The 26,829-nt window shown below is 44.1% G+C and overlaps 2 protein-coding genes across 9 annotated transcripts in view; one reads left to right on the forward strand and one right to left on the reverse strand.

Annotated features, from left to right (window-relative positions):
* LOC116942209 (phospholipid-transporting ATPase ID-like) overlaps positions 1 to 15,692 on the forward strand; it is a 109,096-nt gene extending 93,404 nt beyond the window's left edge. For both annotated transcript variants that reach the window (XM_076066714.1, XM_032953897.2), the window contains 11 exons: positions 638 to 802; positions 4,082 to 4,193; positions 5,179 to 5,284; positions 6,175 to 6,325; positions 6,694 to 6,877; positions 7,636 to 7,859; positions 8,996 to 9,079; positions 10,412 to 10,657; positions 11,229 to 11,367; positions 12,281 to 12,411; positions 13,770 to 15,692. In XM_076066714.1, coding sequence (XP_075922829.1) covers positions 638 to 802; positions 4,082 to 4,193; positions 5,179 to 5,284; positions 6,175 to 6,325; positions 6,694 to 6,877; positions 7,636 to 7,859; positions 8,996 to 9,079; positions 10,412 to 10,657; positions 11,229 to 11,367; positions 12,281 to 12,411; positions 13,770 to 14,336 — 2,109 coding nt within the window. In that variant the 3' untranslated portion in view covers positions 14,337 to 15,692. The remainder of the gene's footprint in view (positions 1 to 637; positions 803 to 4,081; positions 4,194 to 5,178; positions 5,285 to 6,174; positions 6,326 to 6,693; positions 6,878 to 7,635; positions 7,860 to 8,995; positions 9,080 to 10,411; positions 10,658 to 11,228; positions 11,368 to 12,280; positions 12,412 to 13,769) is intronic.
* A 5,990-nt stretch (positions 15,693 to 21,682) lies between these two features.
* ATR (ATR checkpoint kinase) overlaps positions 21,683 to 26,829 on the reverse strand; it is a 67,776-nt gene continuing 62,629 nt past the window's right edge. For 6 of the 7 annotated variants that reach the window (XM_076066710.1, XM_076066711.1, XM_032953904.2 and 3 more), the window contains exons 48-49: positions 25,839 to 25,944; positions 21,683 to 23,927 (exon numbers count right to left, since the gene is read on the reverse strand). In XM_076066710.1, the coding sequence (XP_075922825.1) occupies positions 23,751 to 23,927; positions 25,839 to 25,944 (283 nt within the window). In that variant the 3' untranslated portion in view covers positions 21,683 to 23,750. The remainder of the gene's footprint in view (positions 23,928 to 25,838; positions 25,945 to 26,829) is intronic. The other variant, XM_032953905.2, reaches the window with a different exon arrangement.

Raw genomic sequence — 26,829 nt, forward strand, 5'->3', positions numbered from 1 at the left:
TCGGTTCTTCAGGGGTGTTTCACCAAGAGATTTTTGCGTCTCATTAACTCTTAACTCGTGCACTGAGCTCGGATGGAACGAGCCTTACACATTGAGTTGAGCAATCGTTACGAAAGCTTAAAGCCTCCTCTGCGTGGTTTACGATCCCCCCTACAATGCCCCAGTGTCGCCGCACATCGCCTCCGTGATCACCAGTGTACATTAAATGGGCTTCATATCTGTTCTAGTTGTTAAACATGCGGCCTAAAGACCTCCCTGTGCAATCCAATGCTGATCTCTATTTGGCAGTCCCAGAGTTATGCTTGTGACGGGGTTGACGATGTAGTGGGGGCTGAGCTCCCCTACGTAATGCTCTCAGCTCCCCTTATAACTTCTGACAGCATGTGGTAACGACTGCTGACACACACACACACACACATTGACCGATCTGCTGAGGTATTTTTATTTATAAAACAAATTATTCGCAGGGTCCCTTTTTAATATACGAAATGCAATAAAGTGTCACGGCCTTTCCCCTCGTGTACTCGGGGGGCGCACGGGAGGCCAGAGCGCACGATAGACAGAGGAGGACCGAACCGTTTACCCGTTCCGTTTTCCGCGTTTAACGTCCCGTCTCCCCGTGCCGCGCTCCCCGCAGGCGTTTGCGGGCGAGGGCCTGCGCACGCTGTGCCTGGCGTACCGCGACCTGGACGAGGCCTCCTTCGAGGAGTGGCAGGAGCGGCACCACGAGGCAAACACGTCCTTGCAGGGCCGCGAGGAGCTGCTCGCCGCCGTCTACGACGAGATCGAGCAAAACATGATGGTGCGCAGTGTGTGGCACCGGCCGCTTCCTCGCACCGTGCCCTTTACACTGGGGGTGGGGGGGGGTGAGTTGGGGAGGGGACATCGATGGGTGAGATTCTCACCTCGGTGCAAAGGCCTTTTAAGTTTTAAACTAAGGGGAAATTACAATGCCACCGGTTACAATCGTATACAAAGCGTGTCATTTTGCAGCCCTTTGCCGATCCACCGCTGGCCGGTGGCGTCACTGTCACTTGAAATAAAGCCCTCTTTATCTTGCGTTTGTGTTTTGTGATGTAAGAGAACCGTGTTGGGTAGACCATTGATCTCACGGTTTTCAGGGGTTTTGCATGAAAGTCCTGGTTTGAGTCCATTTAGCCTATAGTTCGTTAATTCAACATCAGTAAAATGAACACTACAGTAATTTGTAGTGAACAGTCAATGGTAGTTATGTTTAAAATATAACATCTCTTTCACAGAAACATTCAGTTGCCACCTCTGGTTCATAACCAACAACAGAGATTGGTGTGACCCAGAGCTAATTTCTGGCATTCATATTCTTGGTACCCGTACCATTAAAAAAAGCGTTTTCTTCCATGGTCATTGTGGCTTTATCTGAAATTATACACATAAGCCAAACATTCTGAATAATGCCTCCCCATTGTGTCCACGGCCATGTACAAGCCATACCCATTCGTCATACAGCTTAAGTAATTAAGAGTTGTGTTTATGGGGTGATTGACCAGTGGGATTATATTGCACTGATCAGCCAAACTGGTAGGACATAGCCATTAATATCACATTGGCTATTGCCAACCATTATCATTAGGTATCCAGCCAGAGCCAATGTTGAATAGTACAGTGTCTCTTACAGGGAAGCCGGATATGTCTGACGGGAGAATCTGTAGAGTTTAAGTTTATTTTCCCGTGGTCACTGCCGCTTTATTATCGCGTGTTTTACCCATTCGGCAAGGACAATAACAATAAGTAGAAATTTGTTTTTTTGACTGCTCATTTATCTTTTGTTTAGAGTAGAGCAAATATGATACATTAGCTGTTTTTATGTTTTCCTAGAGTGAATTGATTGAATCAGAAACGTAAGTATAGTGACACTGCAGAATTTATAACTTGCAGTGGAAATTCCCCAGATTTTTCCAAGGGCCTGTTCCTCTTATCTTGCCGCAGTATATTGTCTCATGGCACTGGTGTTTTAATGCATTCTAACTTGGCAGGAGTTTCTGACATTGACTGCATGAGTTGGGTGACGCCGAGCGTGTTCAACTTTAAAAAAATGCGCCTCAGATGAGTTTGAATCAGCTGTTCTGTGCTCACTGGCAAAAACGCACATTTTAATCCTGCATTTACACCTGCATGGGTTGGTTGCAATTGATTTAACATTGGCAAAATTATCAGACAGGTTAGACTATTAGTTCAGAAGGAAGCACTGCCGTATTATTATATCCGACCATAAATCGCACAAATGAACGCAAGCCATTTGTCCTAATGTCTTCTAATTGTTTTTTACACAACAAGCTGATGTGTATTCTCGCACAAACAATCCACCCAAAATTAATAAATACAGATAATATCAATAAATGTGACCGGATGGAGAAGTGTATTATGCTGATCATCATCCAACATTTTCACTTTGGAAGTTTATTCAATTTGCAGCAAGGACCTCAAATAATTTGTCTTCCTAAGTGTATGCTGAATTAACAAATGCGTCGAATACATATTTGAATTGTCACCTGATGGCGAAGTGCATTTATCTTCCAAGATCTCCACGTGTACTGTTTGGAGTTTTTGTTGATTACATCTAAGGCCTTCGAAAATAAATCCTCCACGTAAATTTATGCTGCTCTTGGGTGAGGAAGAACAAAATTTCACCAGGGTCTTTTATGTAACCAACACACAATCTAAACTTCCACGCGAGTCTGGCACTACCCAGCACGACACATTCTGTCGTAGCAGCAATTGGGTTCACGTTAAGCGTATTTCATGGTCAGCCCATCAGCCTCTGTTTAATGCATTCAGACTGGATGGTATATCGTTTGTAACCAAGTGAACGATGGCGCTATAACCAGATGAGAGTGGGCTATTATTGAGCAAGCCTCACAGGACTGTACTCGGTGTTCCTGGTCAACTTCATTGCCTATTGCTGGTGGATGTTGTTTTTGGTAGTAGTGGTTATAGTATAGAAAATGGCAGTGGTTGTCATGGTCGTAGTGATAGTGGCAGATTGTGCTGGTCGTGTTTGTAACGGTGGTGATGATTGGTTGTTGTCAGGGGTTGCGTTTTAGTAACGGTGGTGATGATTGGTTGTTGTGAGGGTTGCGGCGGTGGTTGTAGTCTTGTAGAGCTGAAGATGCCAGTTTGTTTGTCTTTTGCTAACATATCGTAAACTTTACCTCTGGATACAAACATTTTGTTTCCAAGCAAATGTGCGATTGTTATGTTTTCTCGGTATGTGGCATTGATAAAGTTGAGGGAATGAGTAGACAAGGGGGGGGGCCCACGAGGTTTTTAAAGGGGCATGGTACACAGTTTATTTTTACCCCTTGTCCATAATCTGCCCCTCCGTGCGCATTTTGTTTACGTCTAACCCTGGTGCCTGTGTGTGGTGATAAATGTAAGGTGCTGTAGTTCCAGCAACTCGGATTGGCTTTCTGGCTGAGTACAAAGCTAATAGCAATTGATAATACCCGACCTGGGAAATCACATCAACCTGCAATGAGTAAGTAGTACGGGTGGAGACATTGTAGCAACATTGACACTGATAATTTAAAGGTGACTGTGGTGATGATGGCCATGTTTACCGACCCCTGATAGTTACATTTATGTCATTAATAGCTACTGACAGCACGTGCCACGACTCTCTAAAACCATTAGCTTGCGTGCATCTGTTTATGTGCATAAAATACAATGGCCTTTTTCATGTGGTACTTTGCTAATAGTATTTTAAGGTGGAGTAGTTCACAGCCCCCCCCCCACACCAGACCAAAGCTCCTGTTCACCACTGTGGTGGACGTGAGCCACGCTCCGCAATGTTACCGCGAGGTGGTTGGATTATTTTGGTTTCAGCCAGTCATCTTGGTTAACCCATAACATCTGGGTCTGTCCCGCAACCTCCCCACCAGCGAGCGTTCCAACACTGTACTTGACCTCAAAGTTCACCTCGCCTGGTACAAGCGCCGCGGTGACATCGCCGTGGCCTCGCGGCAAATGACGCCCGCTGTCGTGTTTAACCTGGCCGTGCGTCTGGGTGCCGGTGGGTGCGTGTCTGTGTTCTGAATGCGGACAGTTGCTGGGAGCCACCGCGATAGAGGACAAGCTGCAGGAGGGTGTGCCGGAGACCATTGCGAAGCTGGCCCTGGCTAACATCAAGATCTGGGTTCTTACGGGCGACAAACAAGGTTTTCATTTAACATTTTAAACTACTTCACCTGGAAATTCCGCCCGAGGTGGAACGTCTCCATTCGTAAGGGTGTCCAGAGTGTCAGCCGGACACATACATGGCAGGCACATGACGGAACTTGTACACACATTTTGAAAGGTGCGGCGTGTGCACACTGCGTACGCATAATTGTTAACAGCAGCCACACGTGCGGCTTTCTACCGTTCAAGTCTTATAAGCATTGTGCGCAAAAATGTTCACTTAATTCTGATGTCGAGTTTGCTTACAGTGCTTTGCTTTATTCATCCAATAAATGTGTGCTAAACATACCCATGGCCAAATTCATAATCCGAATGGAATTGACCAAGTGCAAAGGTTCTTTCCATGAGGCACATTCTGCTCAATTTATTAGGCAATCATTGTTCATTTCCATCAGGCGATATGGGAAGGGCGTTTAATCACTCTTGCAGACGCCAGCCGGGGGTTGCCTAATCAGGCCCTCATTTGTCTTGACGCACACGCGTAGACTGCTGTGTCTGACAAAACTATTCCGTAAATTGTGGTGCCTTTGTGTATGTGGTTGGACTCTTCCACTAACAGCAAATTGCTTGTATATATGCAGTTGTACATACACAAAGAAAAAGGTGCATCCCTGCAATGTCTTGCTTACGCCACTGCCGGCAGAGGGCTTCCGGTGGAGAGAGATCTGTCGAGCCCCTCCACGGAGTATTTATCTCTTCCACTCTGGGCAGACTTCATGGAAGAGATGGAAGTTCCGACACTTTTCCCCATAACATGTGACCTACAGATCGTACCCAAATATGCATGGAAAATATTCGCTCATGCATTGAACACACGGTTCATCTGCAGTTGATACGTTATTGCACGTACATGTACCACATTCACGGTGACGACTACAGACATAACCATTTATTTTTGTCTCCTAGAGGTGGGAAAGTATTTGGAAATAACCATGTGAGCTGTTGGCACTTGTGTTGCTGCAGAAACGGCGGTGAATATCGGCTACTCGTGCAACATGCTAACAGACGACATGAACGAGGTGTTTGTGGTGTCGGGGCACACGGTCCAGGAGGTCCGCGAGGAGCTGGGGTGAGCACATGTCTTCTGCCTCTATCATAATGGGCTTCATTCACCCTGCAATGCTCATCCACTTCCACTGTACAGGGACTCCTCTACTTGCGAGCATTTGACTTAGGAACTTTCAGAGATGCGAACAAACCTGTCCGTATGTCCAGTTGCCTGTTCGGACCGAGAGTCGTAAGTTCAACCACCGCGCAATAGATGGCGGTGGTGGCATCTACATCTGCAGAACATGAACCAGCCCCTCCCCACCCTCCCCTCTCCACCCAGCCCCACCCCTCCCATTTTATCCGGGTGTCCGGATACACGTGGACAGACATCCACAGACATACACAATTAATCCCCTGCCTCCTGTGAATTAATCCCGGTTGGGCTTCCAGTCCACTACGTTTCCTACCAGTAACATTGACCTTTCATAAAAGGGGACTCATTTTATTGATTCTGGAGGGGAGGATGAGGGGCATCGTTCAATTAAGGCAAACGCTGGAATCAGAGTGCTGCATTTAATTTAGGGCCATCATTTTAAATGCCAACCCCGACCTGCAATTTTGTGAAATGCCATTGCTAATGGTATTCTTAATATCGTCTATTTCGGATATTTTACTACAGCTACGTATGCATAATCACCATTCACAGGCTTCCCATGTTTTTGTGACATGTATAATACTTGAAATTACCTCCTCGGTTTTCCTCGTGAGCTTCCATACATCTGCCCACTGTTGTCCAACATCTTGAGATAAAATGTTGTTTTTGATAAATCCGTTCAATAATTGTAAAGTGGATGCATTCAAATGTCCACGGCCCCTTTTGGACAACATGCAGGTGGCCGAGCTATTGAGCATTGGTGTTGAGGATGAGTCGCGTGCATTGCCCGCGTCTTCCTGCGTTGTCTGCGACAGACGCGCCAAGGCCAAGATGCTTGGACTGAGCAAGGGCTCGGCTGCAAATGGCTTCCTCTATTCGTCGGTGAAGGATCCTTCCAAGGCCTGCCCATCCATCGAGACAACTGTGGAGGGGGAGTACGCCATCATCATCAATGGGCACAGCCTGGTACGGATGGGTGTGCATGCTGGGTGGTGTTCGTATGGCAAGGAGTTGAACAGAAACGTTTATATGTCCATGCCGAGGTTGGTGAGCGAGCCATTGGGTAGCTTCAGGATTAGCCTGTTGAATATCTGAAACGCTGCCGGTGAATGATGTAAGAGGGCAGTGGTGTTACCATGTGCTCCACGGTATTGAGAATGGTGCTAGCAGTCCGCACTGTGGGCTATTCTTAATTTTCCTGTCACAAACGTGTGCCATGTGCTCTGTGGACACCATGCATTGATGGTTGGTGTAGTGGTAAGTGCACTCCAGACTTCTCCCGCGTTACGATTTGCCCGTGGCACGTGCGTGGGGGTGCGTGGCTTCCACCGCAGGCGCACGCCCTGGAGGCCGACATGGAGATGGAGTTCCTGGAGGTGGCCTGCATGTGCAAGGCGGTGATCTGCTGCCGCGTGACGCCGCTTCAAAAAGCACAGGTGGTGGAGCTGGTGAAGACGTACCGCAAGGCCGTGACGCTCGCCATCGGGGACGGAGCCAACGATGTCAGCATGATCAAGAGTGAGTGTGCCGCCGGCGAGCCAGCGATCGAGTGTGCGCGGGCAAGCAGGTGGGCGGGTGAGCGAGCGGGTAGGTAGGCGGGTGAGCGAGCGTGTAGGTAGGCGGGTGAGCGAGCGGATAGGTGGGCGGGTGAGCGAGCGGGTAGGTAGATAGGCAGGTGAGCGAGCGAGTAGGTAGATGGGCAGGTGAGCCAGCGGGTAGGTCGGCGGGTGAACGAGCGGGTAGGTAGGTGGGCGGGTGAACGAGCGGGTAGGTAGGTGGGCAGGTGAACGAGCGGGTAGGTGGGCGGGTGAGCGAGCGGATAGGTAGGCGAGCTCGTGGGCTGACAGAGGAGAATGTATGAGAGGGCCGGGTAGCTCTGCGCTTAACGGCAAAATATGTTGTGCAACAAGTCAAGAGTTATGGGCATGTCAGCATGTGGCCTTTGGCAAATATGTGATTCCTCCTGTGTTACAATGCATGCTTGTGAGTAGGGGCATAATGTTACTTTAGTTCAGAATCGGAAAATACCAGATTTGTGGCCAAACAGTGGATTGGTTTGAATGATGGGAGACCGAGTCATAATTGTATCGTGAGTGAAAATAAGATCGGATTACAATTGTCGGAGCGGTGGGTATTATCCGTGTCCCACAGCACTTGGCTGGTTGCCCTGGTTAGTGACCCTCGCTGACCATGTAGTAAGGTCCCGTGGAGCGAACCAGCCGCCGGCGATAACTCACCGTGCTGTGCCCCCCCCCCACCCCGTGTTGTCATTGCAGCGGCTCACATCGGCGTGGGCATCAGCGGGCAGGAGGGCATGCAGGCCGTCCTGTCCAGCGACTACTCCTTCGCTCAGTTCCGCTTCCTGCAGCGCCTGCTGCTCGTGCACGGCCGCTGGTCCTACCTGCGCATGTGCAAGTTCCTGTGCTACTTCTTCTACAAGAACTTCGCCTTCACGCTCGTTCACTTCTGGTTTGGATTCTTCTGCGGCTTCTCCGCCCAGGTGAGAAAGCATCACGGGTCGCTGGCTTGCCTACACAGGTGCATTTAATAATAACTTATTGATCCAGGAAAGCCACGTAGAATCGAAACTCATTATTTCAGGAGGGTCATGCATTCGGAATGCATTTTCCTGCATCCCAACCCCAATTATGCATACAGCTTAGTGCTTTAAGGAAATGGGAAAGCGAATCGAACAAGTGTACCAGGCAGAATAAACCCCACAGGCCAAATAGCAATACTAAATTGGTACTCATTAATAGCCAAAGTGTGCTGCGTTGCACTGCAGTTATTTTATCTGCATACCCAAAGTGGTATTCGGTTGTCAGGCAGAAATTTCACTCGAACGGAAACACATTCCACCCAAAGGAAACATAAAAGTGAGAAGACGCGATTGAATAAAATAATTAAATCGCCTGTTAAACTTGAATGATTTGTCTTGCCTACGGTTAACCTAGCGCGTTATAATATAAGTGGTGAGGTTTAAAGCCTTTAGCCATGTTTCTTCACGCAATAAATGCACATTACGAGAATTGATTAATTTATAAACATAAGATTGATTCTTATCCTAAAAATTCAAACCGTTTGGGACCAATGTATTTAAAAACCTATTTAAAAGTATCCATAAACACATGATTGAAACCTGCATTCTTGAGATACATAAAGCATTCCCAGGTAAGCTGTGATTTCATTGTTTGTAGAGAAACATGCACGATATTGCATGCGAGTGGAATGCTGTGTTTTTAGGTATGTGTTGGCCTTGAGACTGTTTTGGAATTTCCACAAGGGTGTGCTTTAAGCGCCGTAAGAACTGGCAAATAAACACATTTGCAAGAAGTTAACACAGCTGTTTTCACTTTCAATCCCTTCCTTCCATCTGCTTTCTCATCTTGCCCTAACACGACCTTAATACTTTTCTATTTTACAATCGTTATTATAATCCCTCATTTCCGGAAAACTCTTCCCCTTTTAATGTTGATGCGTCTCCCTTCCTTTTATGGTGCTTCTATTATTTACTCTCCAATTTCCAATCTGGCATCCAAGCAATGTTTTTTTCTTTTCCTGCCTTACCTCCATTTTATTTTGTTCAATAATGCTGAACGTCCCCCCCCCCCATCTTATGTCGTTCTATCTTTTCAGACGGTGTATGACCAGTGGTTCATTACGCTTTTCAACATTGTTTACACATCCTTGCCGGTATTGGCGATGGGGGTGTTCGATCAGGTAAGCACGTGTCGGATGCACCGTAGCCACAGTGAGGCTAGCTGTACTCCCTCTCATCAAGTTGTGTGAATGTAGAGCTTGTTTCTCGCCAACATGGGACCTTTCTTGCCAGTATCAAAGTACAGTAAAACCTTTGATTGCGAGTAACTTGGTCTGCGAGTGTTTTGCAAGATGAGCAAAATTTTAAAATAAATATTAATTTGATAAACGAGCGAGGTCTTGCAATATGAGCAGTACGTATACGCTTTGCCTGCCGAGCGTCACGTGATCACAACTGATATACGAGTGCTTTGATATACGAGTGCTTTGGATTACAAACACGTTTCCGGAACGAATTATGCTCGCAATCCAAGGTTTTACTGTATAGGAATAGGTTTTACCCTTTCTGGCAAATTAACAGGTGTAAAGATGTTAAAACACCAAACAAACTTTTGCAAGGAATCATGTCTGCATTAACCACACATACTTGTGGTGAACAAGCAACCAAAAACATGCCCTGGTCATATATGGCATTGTAATTGCAACTGATTGGTCTCCACCAGAGAGACAGCCCTCTTGGTTCACACTTAACCTGCGCTTGCCAGCACTGCCCGTTTGAGTGCGATATTATTCCATGTACATAATCAAGTAAGGTTTGGCAAATCAAGTCCTTAACTCTCTTGAATTTTTTGAGAGATGTTTAATGGGAAAAAATATGTATAGTGAAAATAACATTTAATACCAGTACTTTATTCCTGCATCAACAGATGTGCTGTCGTCAAGACAGAAAGATGATGAAGCAGTAGTATTGCCGTAGAGATAATGAAAGAGGCCAACATGCTAGAGGAACTGTAACACTTAATCAAACCAGCACGGAATTAGGAACAGCTTCAACAACACTGCAGGCCATTATTATGTTGAGTTTGCGTGGATGTTTTTTTTTTCTTCCTCCACGCCGCCGTTATATCCCAAATGTGCTTTAGACATCTTAGCACAGAGCAATGAGTATTTCATGTCAGAGTCTGCTTGTTATAAAAGAGCACATTGAAATGATCTCAATGCATTCATGGTTTTATCCTACACAAAACTGTAGACTCTACTTATATTCGTTGCACTGATGATTGGTTGCCTCTTTACCTAAATTCTGAACCTGTCGAGATAGCTAAGCTGGGCTATTAATTCAAAACCAAAATTTTTATCATAGGAGCTTTTTTTTTAAGAATCCACTCATCACCAGATTTGAGATTACCAACTGGCCATATATGAGAGCCTACCATGGATTTGAACCTAGGATATAATGGTTGCTACCCAGAACAAAGCTCCCACGATGAAATCCCATTCTTTCGCTCGCAGGACATCAACGACCAATGGAGCATCGATTGCCCAAAGCTCTACGAGCCGGGGCAGCTCAACCTGCTGTTCAACAAGCGCGAATTCTTCATCTGCATCGGGCAGGGCATCTACACGTCAGTGGTGCTTTTCTTTGTGCCGTACGCTGCCTTTGTGGAGGCGGTGCGCGATGACGGAACAGGACTGTCCGACCACCAGTCCCTGGCTGTGGCTGTCTCCACGTCGCTCATCATCGTCGTCAGCCTGCAGGTGACCCGACGACTCCACAGCTGTGCTTCTTTTTCCCCTGCCCCCTTCCTTTCTGGGTAACTGCGAGGGCCTTGGGAACACGGGGCATCTGGAGAGTGTTTGCAAGTCCACTGTCTGGTTTGAACCATTTTTGTTGCATCTTGTTGACATTTGCTTTGGTGCCACAAACGTGTGCCAAGTATCAATAAAGGTATTTAAATCTCATACACCTGTCAGATTATATAATGAATTCTGAACTTTTGCGGGTGGGAAAAGGGTGTCATTGTCAAGAAAAAAGACTGTATAACCTACACATTCTGATATTCCCTAAAAGGAGGCTTTTGTTGAAAATAGGCAGATTAAGTGAATTAAAATAGTAATTGCACAAGCATCTGTTGAGAGATACAATAAAAATGGTCCAAAGTGGATTTTAAAAGTTCCAATTAAGCTGCCAAGGGTTATCTTAACTAAATATGAGTTAGCAAGTTATTCCAGGACACCCCTTTATATTAACTGTCCAGGAAAGTGATTATCCATCCTGGGGAAAGGGTTTGATTCTTAGCCATGCACTGTGTATGCATTTTTATTCCAGATGGGTCTGGACACAGCCTACTGGACGGCCATCAACCACTTTTTCATCTGGGGCAGCGTGGCCGTATACTTTGCGATCATGTTCGCCATGTACAGCGCCGGCCTCTACAGCATCTTCCCGTCCCAGTTTCGCTTCATAGGTGCGGTGATGATGCAGACGCCATCCTAATTATAACGGTGGTGGTGGTGGTGGCATCAGGGACGCTGGGGACCGTCATTATTTCTTGGGAATATTTGTTCTTTGCGGTGCATCAAGATTGAGTATATTGTCTTTATCTTTTTATTAAGGTGGGTGAGTGCTGACCCTTAACTTGATATTCACTTTACAGTGGGGCGGCACTAAGAAGGGTGCGTAAGTGGCCTATTGCAGGCTGAGGAAATCTAGTTAAAGCGTCTGATCTCTGAAAACAAGTATTCGTCAATGTATAGATCAAGCAGTGCAAACAACATTTCTGTTTAAACGTAACACTTTTGCCAGCACAGCTAAAATAATTGGCATTGTTTAAATTTGGGGTGATTCTCTCACATGGCATTTAAAAGACAACAGACATTTTTTGTAAACTATGTTGGGTTTGGAGAAGCCATTCAATGGCATCTAGGGTTGCCAGATAGATTTAATTTGTAACTCCTGCAAAAGGGTATGCGATGATCGACGAAGTCATCGATGGATTGCACATCACCGCCATTACAATTGGACGTCTCTGTAACTCGCCACTAATGGAGGAGGCAGCTGCATTTCCCATGTTTAGTTTTAACAAGTGTTAAGTGCAGTTTAGTGGCTCTGAGATAAGGAGCAGCCAAGCAGTTAACTTGGGGTCCCAAAGACACAAGTATCTACATGACCTGAAATTCAAAGTGTGGTACATTCATACAAATTAACTTGCATTAACCTCCATTGCACCAGCACTAAAATGTCACTTAGGGGCTGTACCAGCAAACTCCAGGATGTAATTATTGTAATATTTTCTTGCCAATGCATGTTCTTGTAGGCGTCCCATGCCCAAGAAAGCTAGAAACAATGACTGATGTGTTGAGTGTGCGTTGTCACTGCAGGCACAGCACGGAACACGCTCAACCAGCCGTCTGTGTGGCTGGTGATCGCGCTGACCACCATTGTATGCATCATGCCTATCGCCGCATTCCGCTTCTTGAAGACCGACTTGCGGCCCACGCTCAGCGACAAGGTGACGAGTCCATCTCACGCGCACATACGGGACGCAGAGCTCTAAGTTTGGATTGGTTTGGGATACTGGAACCCCCCCGTTGCTATACAGAAAGGGATGCATTCCTGGCAAATTCTACTTCAAGCAAACTCCAATTACCCATAAACATAATGCTAAAATATTTTTGCTTATATTTATAGAAAATAAAGGTGACTAAATGTCATTAACATATATGCATTTTTGTAAACTTAATGTACTTTTTAACATCACAGGAGTACATTTTCACCACGTGCATTCCTAGTTAAAGAATTGTGCCAACATTTATTGCGCATTTTTTTAAAAGAACGCGAAATATTAAACTTAGAAGAAAATGTGTTCCCTTAAATAATCAGCAACGTATGTGCGAAACAACGCATAATATGGGAACTTATAGCAGGGGAGCCCTGTAGTTTATAGCAGGAGAGCCCTGTAGTTGATTGGGAGCAATTAATGTCCGTTGGGTTGTGGCAAAAATTTAACTACAGTTCAGGATGACCTTGGGCCAAAGTTTTACCAAACATACAACAGCATGTGTTGAGTAACAACAGGTTAATTAAAATGTATTTTTTACTCCCACTGAGGGGTATTTTACATTAATAGCAATAGGTTATTTAAAACAACGCATATGGCAACTTATAGCAGGGGAGCCCTGTAGTTTAGGCGTCTTGTTAAAATGTGGGGAGCATTGGCGCCTTGGATGGCAGGTCAAAACCAGAAAGGCGCCACTGATTCATTAAAAATAAAACTTGACTTTGAGCAGCGGTGCAGTGGTTAGCGCACTGCTTTGAACTCTGACGTGATTTTGATTCTTGGCCATGGCTAACCTTGGCCAGTTATATCAGAATCAGTCCTGAGCCTCTCTTAAGTCGGACTTGTCTTAGTGCTTAGTATGCCAGCAGTGTATTGGGGCTATTAATTTATTTTGTGTCTGTTTGAGGGACACAGCAAAGCCCATGCCAATCTTTTATTGGGAGCCATTGATGTCCTCCGTTGGGTTGTGGCTAAAATTTCACTACAGTTCAGGATGACCTTGGGCCAAAGTTTTACTAAACATACAACAGCATATGTTGAGTAACAGGTTAATTAAAATGTATTTTTTTACTGACACCGAGAGGTATTTTACATTAATAGCAATAGGTTATTTAAAACATACAATTGCAATTCAATTAGAATTTATACGTTTTATCCATGCAACCGTAAAAAAAAATCAATGTATTTGCAATTGTATCTGAAGGCACTAAAAACAAAGACATGTCAATAAGTGCTCAATAAACCAAGTGACAAAAGGATTACTTTCTTGAACGAATGCACCTGCCAATTCCATTCTCTTACCGACGCAGGAGCGCTACATGCAGCGACAGCGACGCAAGCAGAAGCCGCAGACGCTGAGGCTGCACCGCGTGCACCGCACAGGCTCGCGCCGCTCGGGCTATGCGTTTGCGCACCAGGAGGGCTTCGGCGAGCTCATCACGTCTGGCAAAAACATGCGCGGCTTCCACTCGGCTACGGCGCTGCTCACACGGGCTGCGCACGGCAGTGCGAGCTGGTTCGAGTCGCTGGGCAAGCGGCGAGCAGGCGACCCGACCTCGCAGCAGCAGCCGAAGGTGGGCGGCGATACGACGCCAGCCAACGCTGCCAGCGAGCAGCAAGAAGAACAGGAGCTCGAGCAGGAGCTGGGAGAAGAGGCAGCTGCACCAGCGATGGAAGCTTCATTACTGTTGTGCGCATCACCGGAGCTGGCGTCGACACCGGAGCCGGCGTCGACACCAGAGCCGGCGTCCACACCGGAGCCGGCGTCCACACCGGAGCCGGCGTCGACGCCAGAGATGGCGGTAACACTGGAGGAGCTGGCATCAACATCGACACCAGAAAGAACTGCCACTTTCAACGACACGGAGATCCAGTGATTGCTTTCAACAACACAATGACTGAACGAGGCCTTTTGCACACTGTGAGAACCGTTGTGACACACTTGTGCTCACGCAAATGGGTGAAGTGAAGCACCATTCAGCAAATCCCTGCCAGGCCGCAGTTCGCTGCTGGGGAGGCAAAGCAACGAGTTCAGCAGGAACAGGGGAATAAGGGGGCACCCGTTGATTCCCAAATTGTTGCAGATGACTGGGACACTTATTTTGCACTGTCTGCTACCAGTTCAGAATTTCTCATATTGCCTTCTTACATTTGGTTTAAAGTTTCCACAATGCAGAGCTTCTAGTTCACATTTTTACATATTGGCATTAGTTGAAAAATAATGGTAAGGTAGTTTTACTCCAATTGGTGTATACGAAAACATCTGCCGACCAGCTTTAAACACTGCAGAAAGACGTATTTGTAGAATTAATTTCTCACCGACATGAGCCGTCTATTCAATGTTGTGCCTTTTTGTTCATTTTTACAACTACGTGGAGATGCTTCTGTTGGGGAAAGCATTTTGTAGTGGAAGTGGGTGTTAGCTGTGTGTATTTTCTAAACACATGTAGGTGCATTTGTAAAAAAGTGTACCTTGAACACCAGAACGTCAGTTGCCTTTGTAGCATATTTGTGTAGCTGACAGTGTACATTACGGTTTTAGTTAAAATTGTTTGCAAAGCTAATTACATGTTACAAATGTACATTTCTTTTGTAAAAAACATAAAAAATTTAGCAAAATAACTATATTAATAAAACCCAAATGTTTGTTTCATATTTCAAAACTGCAGTGCTTCAGAGTTGAGCAAGGGTGTTTAAAGCTGTTTATTTTTATACCACATTCTGTTTATTAAAGTTTAAATATGAAGGTGTGGATTTTATAGACCCTAGTTGTGCATTGTTTTTCTTTTTGGCAACGACTATCATTTTTCTGAAAATAAAACAATGCAGAATAGTATATAATGGGCCAAGTATATCCTTCAGAATAGGTAACGAGTTCAGGCAAGTAACTTCTATTGACCAAAACACTGATTCGTTCCTCCTTAACATGTTTTTACTTTGTTGAGTTTGTTTTTGTCATTTGTTACAAAATGTCAATGTAGCAACTGGGACTGTTGCTTTCAGTTAAGCTGTCACCTGCCTTTACTGTTTATACATTGTAATGATTACTGTTGACCGTTGCTCCTTGTGCAGCAAATGGAAGCACAGTACATATTGAAGGCAAACAAGCATGTTTTAATGCCAAAGAGCTAAAAGTAATATCAGATTGTAAATACAACATTCCATAATAATTTATTGCACATTTATACATTTAAAGGATTGGTATCTTTTGAGTAATAAATAATGAGGTATAATTATCATGTTTTTCTGCTTTTTTTGCCAACTTGTAAAATATTTTTAAGACATCCATTTTACCACTGACTACAACCACCGGGAAATCCTACATCTGTCCATAATCACCTCGTTTTGTTTCCACCAGCTACAAAAACCTAAATTGCCACAAAACCTACAACATGTCATTTGCCCTAGACTATAGTGTTTGGACTAGATTGCTATGAAATACCTACGAATGAAAACATTCACGATTAAATTTCGATTTAAAGCTTTCGTGACTGCAATGATTCATCTTCTTTGGTTCTTTCGGTAAAGTCACGTAGAATGAGAATAAAATAATAAATTGATAAAATAATAATATTCTCACGACGTTTCGGCCACAACACAAGCGGCCTTCATCAGGTGAAGGGACGAGACTGTCTGGTAGGACAGCGCTGGAGTGAAAAAGCCACGTTCAGATCACGACCTTTAAGCTGTGTGAGAGGAAACAAAGCGCATTGACAAAGGAATTAGCATATAATTTAGCATTGAAATGGCTGAGTGATTAGCTTGTGACTGGTCACAGAAATGGCTATGTTAAAAGTTAAAGCATACACATCTGCAGAGGCACCCCTTGACAAAGGAATTAGCATAGAATTTAGCATTGAAATAGCTGAGTGGTTAGCTTGTAACTGGTCACAGAAATAGCTATGTTAAAGTCAGAGCATACACATTCACCGAGGCACTTAGTACAAATCAAACAGGAGAATTTAGCATTGAAATAACTAGGCGAATTTAGCATTGAAATAACTGAGTGATTAGCTAGTGACTGGTCACAGAAATGGCTATGTTGAAGTCAAGGCCTACACATCTGAGCTATTCACAGTACTATATAGTGAACCAATAAAAAACTAAAATATAAATTACCTTAATGTTATCAGTAAACTCTATATTCTCCAATCAGCTAAGCTACCAACAATAAGTCGTTATATATCACAATGCTATATGGCGAAAAAATGGGTGGATTCTTACCCTCAACTTTAGCAACACGGATAGCCACGGGCTCCGTTCAGACGGACGAGTTCATCCATGGTCGGAACAGAGGAGGGGGAGAGAGACAGCTGCGAGGCGCTATTATACTCCATGTTGTAAACCATACCATTAACCGTGGTGTGAGAGGTATTAAGATTCAATGCTGGCGAAAGAGCTGCGGTCTGAAGGCCATCGTAAAATACAATTAAGAACAGAAATGGTTTAAAACATCTTTCCAATGGTTACTAAGCCAGAATCCATCTTCTCGGTTGAAATTGTCTCTGTGCTTGTATATGTGAATGGCCTCATGAACGAATCTCTCATGGTAGCCGGTTGGTTTGCAAAGAACCTCCGTCTTGGAGAAGTCAATGTCATGTGAGCCCACTGAATTATAACAGTGATCTGCCTCGGCAGAGGAGTTCATTCTACCGTGTTTCAAGTCTGCTTTATGTTCGCGGATGCGGTCCGAGATATGTCGTTTGGTTTCTCCAATGTAGCTACTACCACAGAGGCACTTTAGTTTGTAAACGCCCAGGTACTGTGTCTGGAACAGCATCTTTTACAGATGGAACTAAATCACGGATTTTATGTACTGTGTTGAATCGGACCTGGATCTTGTGTTTATTCAGGATTTTGGAGATCTTTTTAGTGACCCCTGCAATGTAGGGTAAGATGATGGTTTTGAGTGGCTCCACAAGAGGATCCTTCTTCATGACTGGAGTGATGGCTTTCCGACTACACAATCCGCAAAGCCATCACTCCAGTCATGAAGGATCCTCTTGTGGAGCCACTCAAAACCATCACCTTACCCTACATTGCAGGGGTCACTAACAAGATCTCCAAAATCCTGAATAAACACAAGATCCAGGTCTGATTCAACAGTACATAAAATCCGTGATTTAGTTCCATCTGTAAAAGATGCTGTTCCAGACATACAGTACCCGGGCGTTTACAAACTAAAGTGCCTCTGTGGTAGTAGCTACATTGGAGAAACCAAACGACATATCTCGGACCGCATCCGCGAACATAAAGCAGACTTGAAACACGGTAGAACGAACTCCTCTGCCGTGGCAGATCACTGTTATAATTCAGTGGGCTCACATGACATTGACTTCTCCAAGACGGAGGTTCTTTGCAAACCAACCGGCTACCATGAGAGATTCGTTCATGAGGCCATTCACATATACAAGCACAGAGACAATTTCAACCGAGAAGATGGATTCTGGCTTAGTAACCATTGGAAAGATGTCTTAAACAATTTCTGTTCTTAATTAATTGTATTTTACGATGACCTTCAGACCGCAGCTCTTTCGCCAGCATTGACTCTTAATACCTCTCACACCACGGTTAATGGTATGGTTTACAACATGGAGTATAATAGCGCCTCGCAGCTGTCTCTCTCCCCCTCCTCTGTTCTGACCATGGATGAACTCGTCCGTCTGAACGGGGCCCGTAGCTATCCGTGTTGCTAAAGTTGAGGGTAAGAATCCACCCATTTTTTCGCCATATAGCATTGTGATATATAACGACGTATTGTTGGTAGCTTAGCTGATTGGAGAATATAGAGTTTATTGATAACATTAAGGTAATTTATATTTTAGTTTTTCATTGGTTCACTATATAGTACTGTGAATAGCTCAGATGTGTAGGCCTTGACTTCAACATAGCCATTTCTGTGACCAGTCACTAGCTAATCACTCAGTTATTTCAATGCTAAATTCACCTAGTTATTTCAATGCTAAATTCTCCTGTTTGATTTGTACTAAGTGCCTCGGTGAATGTGTATGCTCTGACTTTAACATAGCTATTTCTGTGACCAGTTACAAGCTAACCACTCAGCTATTTCAATGCTAAATTCTATGCTAATTCCTTTGTCAAGGGGTGCCTCTGTGGATGTGTATGCTTTAACTTAGCTATTTCAATGCTAAATTCTATGCTAATTCCTTTGTCAAGGGGTGCCTCTGCGGATGTGTATGCTTTAACTTTTAACATAGCCATTTCTGTGACCAGTCACAAGCTAATCACTCAGCCATTTCAATGCTAAATTATATGCTAATTCCTTTGTCAAGGCGCTTTGTTTCCTCTCACACAGCTTTAAGGTCGTGATCTGAACGTGGCTTTTTCACTCCAGCGCTGTCCTACCAGACAGTCTCGTCCCTTCACCTGATGAAGGCCGCTTGTGTTGTGGCCGAAACGTCGTGAGCATATTATTGTGTTATTTTATCAATTTATTATTTTATTCTCATTCTACGTGACTTTACCGAAAGAACCAAAGAAGATTCACGACTAAGGCTGCAAAGTAGATTAACTTTTGTAGACTATACGAAAAGGCATTTGATTGGTTGGAAACTGATGCCCTCACACACTAAGGCCTTATTAAAAATAAGATCACGCTAAAATAATGTCATTCTAATGTGGGCAGTGTTCATTTTGTTTTAAGACCTGATTTAACACCTTGCAACAAAGGTTGAACGTGTTTCCAAATTTGGTTGAACGTGTTAGTACTGTCCATCTGTATGCCTGTTAGGGCGACATCTCGTTTTGTGACTCAGAAGATAACGTTATAACACAGCCTTGTTGATGTACCGTTGAATGACAGCATCCCTATGCTGTCCCACGTTGGTTGTGGGGTTATTTGACCATACTTTACCCCATGATGGGGCAGTGTGTATTGGTGGTGTAACGGTTTGTGCACTGCTACAAATACAAGTGACCAAGGGTTAAATACCTGACCACAGCTAAGATCATTTGGGGGGGTTATTTCCATTGCTTCTGTATATTATATTAAATTCTGTACCTCCCAGGACAAAGGCATATTGGATAGTAATATAAATGCATGACGTTTCTTCTTTGTTCAGACTAAGCCACCACTCTTAGTATAATCAACCCCTCATTTAATGAACTCAGGATATTTGAAAATGTTTGCATTTGTAGCGAGTCCAACTGAGTCGCAGACGTTATCTTGGGAGCAACACTTAATTCCGCATTAACACATAACACAACACGATCTACACCCGGGTTTCGAATGCCCATCTAACCACGCTACGGCAGAACTATACACGGTTCGCTATCCCGGTCCGGACCACAAACAAGGTCCCGGACCGCGTGGCTAGAGGCTTCTTCTCCCCGACGTGGATCTTCGTAACCCCAGCACAGGAATAACCCCGAGCTCCTCACGGAGCCCTCCTTATATGCCCCCGGGGCTCGGACTGGCTCCACCCTTTGCCCCACCCACCTTCCAGGCCTCTTGAGCTCCTTCTCGAAGGTTCCTGACAGCTTTGAACCACGTGACCGCCCCACGGCCTCCGTCCAACCCCCCTCCAATATCGTCTGGTCACGTGACAGCAGATCAACCAGCGTATCATGCCCCAAGCTAACGCTGGCTGGCTGACGCTCCCTCTCACTCCCTCACCGGGAGCCCACACTGCTCGCGGTGCCTCCCCGCTGACCAGCACACACCCAAGCCCCACTAGGGCTGGTACTACACCCCGTAACCCGGGCTGCCCATGACAACACATTACCGGCCGTGGCTTTGCAAGCCCCGGCACCATACAGTGACAAGCACAGTCACTACACATTTAACATACAGGGCACACTGGACCCAAATAATTAACCCTCCTGCTTTAACAACAAAAGATGGTGCCCATTCAACGACAGCCCCATCCATTAGGAATTCCCCAGCTCCACCTGTTGGCATTTATTTACTAACATCCGTTGTATAACTATGGTTTCCAATAAACTAGCCTGGTTACGGTATTCCGGGTATTTAAATTACCACAGGTCCATTGAACACACCCTCATGTGGAATCTGGTTAGAACAATTGATGCTGCCACCACACGTGAATTAAAAAATGTAAGGATCTGTGCAGCTGTAGTTTGCTGTGAGCTTGTCCTGCGAAATCCCAAATCCTGCATCTCTTCCTTGGAAACACACCTATGCACTGAAGCAGTCCCACTGTTTTGTGTGGGCATCATCTGGCACTTCGACTCCCACGATCTATCCGAATTTGGTCAGTGATCGATACACGATCATAGGTTGCATGCACACAACCCAGGTAAGATGGACCTGAGCAGTGGATCATTAAGGTGTGTACAGTATTGCCGTACACTTCCCCCCTTCACAGGAAAACCATAGCCATGAGGCTGCCATTTCAAATGGGGGAAATTGGAAATGCTAATGTTCCTACCCCACTGAGAACCTCAGAAAGAACATGCTGTCTGGATGGAGTAGTATTAGTTAACATCCTTCAGGTCGATATATATCAGCCAGTCATCCTACTGTACGACTTTAGGAAGGATAATATTCATATTGAACCTCACTCTTCTAAGGATTACATTCAGCCAAGATAGAATTGCATTTTTACAGATGATTACATGCCGGTGTCGTAGACTTTAAGAAGGATTTACGCTTCTGGTCTGAATATATATTACTGTGTGTGGAGGATACCAATAATGTCATGACAGGATCACAAGACACTTATACTTAAAAAATGTGGGCAAGGAGGGATTTGTCACTTTATGGGGAACTTGATAAAAAGAAAAGTGATGTGGATCAACGGGGCAATGCTCACCAGTGAAAGGCGAGGTCAATTTTCCTTGCAAGAAGGGCACTTGGGCAGGAGGGATCCACACCACCAGTGGTAGCAAGAAGTGGGTCAACCAAACAGCTTATGGGCATTGGGAGCGTTACGGGTCGTCCATCTGTTCTGCATCAAGGTGCATGAACTTAAACTCGGGCAGCCATCATTTTGTTCGTGGGCTGGCACTCGTCGACTCACGAGCAGATGATGTGCCTGGATTTTCCCTACGATTCTCCAGCTTCACTCTGGTCCCATTGAGTGTGGGGGCTGGAGGACGACGTGGCCCTGGTGCAGGCATTTCACAATGCTTAATGACCGTAATGTCTTTTAATGCATTTCTCACTTCACACATTCTTGCCAAAAAGTATACAAAAAGTTATGATTATAACCTTTGTTATGAGAAGGCAAAAAAAAGGCTGTCAGATTTATTATTTATTTTCATCAGATGTACAGTCGTAGTGATGAATGCATATATACAAAATGTAGTCTTTCCAAATAATGAGCATATTCAAGTGAATTAAAAATACATTAATGAAACATTCTCCAATGCATTTCTCTATTTAAATACCTACTTTGGAATAGGTCAAATGCAGTGGCAACCTCAAAAATGAAATGATACGTAACATGTTACAGGCAGACCTAGCTGAGCTTACTGAAGGTGCTTTCCTGGAGAAGTGAGCGCTAATCGAATCAGCACGAAAAGGGGTCATTACACCAGTGTATACAGTCGTACCTCGGTATACGACCCGCTTTGGAATACGTCGAATTTGGTACACGTCGTGTTTTAACGAAAAAAATATCTTGGGATACGACGTCTTGCTTGGGATACGACGTCTTGCTTGGGATACGACGCCTCGCTTGCTAGAACTTGTATGGGTCGGGATGAGTCACCGCATACAGTACCCACGTATACAATACTGTTACGGCTCTAACAAGCCGTAACAGTATTGTGTGGAATGACCAGACAATGTCACACTTCAGGAACATTCTTAGAAGAAGGCAAAAACAAACTTCAATGGACAGGTTTTTAGTAAAACTCGAACCTGGTGAGCCTCGACCAGGTCCAAGTCAAGAAAAAAGACAGAAAAGAGAAAGAACCCCCCCAGAATTTCAGCTTCCTGAAGTTTTAATGGAAGGGGACTCTCCTTCCAAAAAATAACATTTCCTCCTCCCCTTCCTCACCACCATCCTCATAAGCTATCAACTCCTCTCAGTAAGGTAAAGTAATGTAAAATTTTATTTTTATTTAAATTTATTTATGCATTTATAATTTATGTATGCATTTTAGTAATTAGTGTCTAAATTATTGTATACAACCCCATGAATGTATAATATGCCATATAAAATATAATTTATTATACTCTGGAACGGATGATTTCCTTTCCCTTTATTTCTTATGGGAAAAAATTGTTTGGTATTCGTCATTTTCGGTATAAGTCCTACCTTCTGGAACTAATTAACGCTGTATACCGAGGTAACACTGTATAGGGATGCGTTCCCGACAGTGTTACTTCTTTAATATGAGCAATATATGAGGGCTTCATTTCAGTGTCGGTAATAACGCTAATAATAATGATACGGGTAGTAAATATTTCACTAAAATGTATAACTCCAGTAAGTATATGTACTGTACTTGTACAATGCAGTGATGGAAGACTAGGTTGGAGCTGCGCTCCCAAATCCAGGTCATTTTCAGAAGAGCTCCAGTGATGCCCTCAATCTAAAATGTTGTGGCAAGGTTTCTTTTAGGTAGTGCCTGAGACTTTAATCCTGATCTCGTGAGTTCTCACCTGGTTAAACCAATAAAAGTGTTTTCATGTAACCTTTACCACGAATCGTGTTAAGTGAATCGCAGGAGGTGGGGGTCCCGGTTGGCTCAGAGCGTGCGTCGCTCTCATTGGCTGAGCGATTCATGGGGGCGGGTACATTTTCTCAGCCAGCACTGCTGCATGTTCTCACTCGTAAGCACTTTGTCCTGGAGAAGATTTTTGCAAAAAAAATTATTACACTCTTTTTAGTAAATAAATGTCTTCAAGACAAACAGGGCTATAACAAATCAGCATTCTACAGGATCACGCTAAGCAAAGTCTGCCTGTATAGTTGTAATGACAACAGAATTCTTAATAATGTATTTGAAATGTATTGAAACGCAACCTCAATTTGAGACAATTGATTGAATTGCCAGTTGCGAGGTTATTTTATTCAGTAGACAGCCTGTGTTGGAGAAAGGTACTTCATATTGCAGATTTGGTGATGAGTGGGACAGATTGGGACATATAAAATGTTTCAGTTACATTGTTGAGCTCAAAAATGAGCATAATGTAGGTCATACCAGAAAGCAGGTGGTCCATGACAAAAGGCCATTTTAAAAGTTCAAGGACAAGTTATTTAAGTCGGCTCATTTTGGACGGTTGGCAAGTCATGATGGATGGTAGACAGTCCATGTTGGGTAGGTGGTCGATGGTTGGAGGTTACCTGATCACCGTCCTAGTGGAAAGGAGCCCAACCAAGGTACATTTGACAGAGCAGCTTCTCATTGGTGGCCTCCTGGATTAGGTAATGCACGTGGCCCTCGATGGATAGCGGCAAGCCACGCACTCTGTTGTTGGGGTTCTTGATCACGCCGTGCAAGCGCTGCTCGATGTCCTGCACAATCTGTTTTGCCTACAGGGTCACGACCCCACAGACAACAACGTGTGCATTGTATGAGGAAATATACTTAATGTTTACTTCATTGTAATGTGTTTTTGTCAAGGTTAAATATTTTGCAGCTATTTGGTTAATATGTTAAACCATTTTGCAATTACTTCGAGGTGTAATATTGCATTAAGTGCCATGAAAATATTAAGATACAACTCATGACTCCACACACATTCCACCTCTCAACCAATTGGTGCTCAGTTGCTTGGGGCATATAAAAGTTAATAGTTACATACTTATTCTTGATTTGAAGCTTTCGTGACTGCAGGAATTTGCTCTTTGGTTCTTTCGGTTAAAGTCACATAGAAAAAAAATAACAACTAATAAATCACGATCTTGTATTTACTTGCAAATTCCATCCCTAGCCCCGCCCACTTGCCCTTGGGTTGTGCCCACCAGAGGCGTATGTAGCTTCTAGTTGTGGTGACTCTCTCGCTACATTTCCTCCTGCCTCAGCAGTCCGCCTTGCTGTGTTGTTTCACCTGAAGACGACGGCTTGTGTTGCTATCGGAACGTCGTGATTTATTAGTTATTTTTCTATCTACGTGACTTTACCGAAAGAACCAAAGAGTACATACTTATTGTTGCGTTCAAGGGTCAGTGCATGTCTTACTAAGAGTACTTGCCCAATATTCTATTCAGACTAACAGGGGGTGCTTTTTATTTTTATATAATTGAATGTATAAGTTATATTACGATTTATCAATTCATTGCATCTTAGAAATTTGTTTTCATGCAAATGATTTTCAAACATTACATTGAGGCTAATAAAACAATAAGACAGTTCAGACAGAACATGAGGCAGAAAATAAAATGAGTCATTACAAATTAAATAAATGTATTCTCGAATCAAATTGTGGGGGGGGGGGGGTAAAATAGTTACATGGTTAAAATGTTTGTGCAAACGCCTAACAATGGAAAACACCCAGCCTGCAATCCTGGCAAGCGCTTTGCCGTCACATTAAGAAAAACAAACTATCTCAGAAAACATACGGAATACATGTACAAAAAAACAGCCAAGTCAGAAAAGGGATCAGCCTGTACAAGATGTGATATCTATAGCAAATTATTTAAAACCACAATCTCTGTTCAGATGGATTGTAAAAGTGGCTAGATGCTAATGCAGCAACCCCAAATGTTGCACATGCCGATGATACAGACTCCCAGTGGTTTATTATGTGTGGAGGCCTCTGAAATAAAATGCACAACTGTTTTACCCAGGTACGCCAAGTGTAAGACATCAGTACAGGCATCATGAGAATAGGTTTTCCCCTTTTTTCTGGCAACAAAACAGGTGTTTAGATGTTAAAACACCAAACTGAAACCTTTTACAAGGAATCATGTCTGCATTAACCTGTTTTGTTGCAAGAAAAAAGGGGAAAACCTATTCTCATATTTTGGTACTGGCAAAGGAGGTCCCATGATACAGGCATCATCTTCTTCCTTAGTGCATTACAGTCAAAAGACAATACATTGGAATAGGCATAACCAAATCGAAGCAAAATCAGTGAACATCTGTGGAAAAGAGGTTTATAGCTCATCGGATTCCTCCAGTACAAATAAATATTCTGATTATGATAAATAACATCTTAGGATGGGGGCTTTTGTACCTCCCTGGGTGAATAGCCTACTGCCAACATGCTGGTGTGCAAGTGTAACAATATAAATGTTTTTGTGTTAATATTGTGGGTTTACTCTCCAACACACCGGTGTGCTGAAGTAGTAACTAATTGGCACGTTTTGTTTACGTGAGAAACCTTACCAATTGACTGTCGGGTGGTGATGGTGGGTTTAACCCCTCTATTATGGATGATATTGGTCGCAAAAGCCTAGTACTACTAACTACTATGTGTTGAACTGTATGTGCGTTCACACCTTCTCGTTGACCACTTCCCCAGCCTCGTTGGCCGAACCACGCCAAGACCCATGTAACGGTCGGCTCCATTCCACCAGCGGGTCATGGATGAACGTCTTCAGCACACTGGCACCCATGGAAAATATACACGTATGCGTGCAATGTTCATTTTCCATGGGGGTTTCAGCAATGTGTGTGTGTGTGTGCAGTGACATAATGCCAATGGTGGTGATTACATCTTTACGTATAACTTTTATTTTTGTATTCATTACAAATAATTGTATTAATGCCGAGGTCACTTCATCTTTGTCTTAAACACTCCTGTGGTCTGTTTTCACTTTGTGTTTATGGTCCTAAACCTGTTGTACACAAGAGGAAGGTGTGGTGCATTGCACATTTTCATCTTGGTGTTCCCAAGACTAAAATTAATTCTTATTCGTCTGTTTTATCAGTAAATCCTTCTGGATCGGCCAAAAATGGAAAGAATCCCAGATTCCCTGAATAGCATTTGTGGAAAATAGGATGGCATGTGAAGAGTTATACTTTAAAACTAAATATATACATCCCATTAATCATTGCATCTTGCATTAAAATTGGCTAAAAACTAAAGCATTGTAGTGGCACGGTTGGCCACGATCGCCACGACTCATAGTCGGCAGTACTACCTCAGGCCAGTAGAGAGCAGAAGGGAGGCCGGACCTGCTCAAGAGTGATGATGGGCAGTTGGCCCTAGGCAATCCCTGGGGGGAAGCATCAGGATCAACGGTTGGGACCCCAGGCCCCCAGAAGGGGACTGGGGGATGAGGTCATTCTCCAGGGCCTTCGAAAAGATTCTGGAAGGGAGGCGTGGCTAGGGGCGGAGTGAACCGGAACCCTGTATATAAGCCAGGGTTCTGAACAGCTCAGCTCAGTATCATCTGGCTAAAGACCAACCTGGAGCCCTGAAGAGAAGAGCCCTGTGGGCAAAGCCTAACCCCTGGCTAGGGTGAGGCTGGAGCTGTACCAGTGAAG

The sequence above is a fragment of the Petromyzon marinus genome, chromosome 13 (genome assembly GCF_048934315.1).
Source record: "Petromyzon marinus isolate PM22_M1 ecotype Great Lakes invasive population chromosome 13, UKy_Petmar_22M1.pri1.0, whole genome shotgun sequence".
Lineage (NCBI taxonomy): Eukaryota > Metazoa > Chordata > Hyperoartia > Petromyzontiformes > Petromyzontidae > Petromyzon > Petromyzon marinus.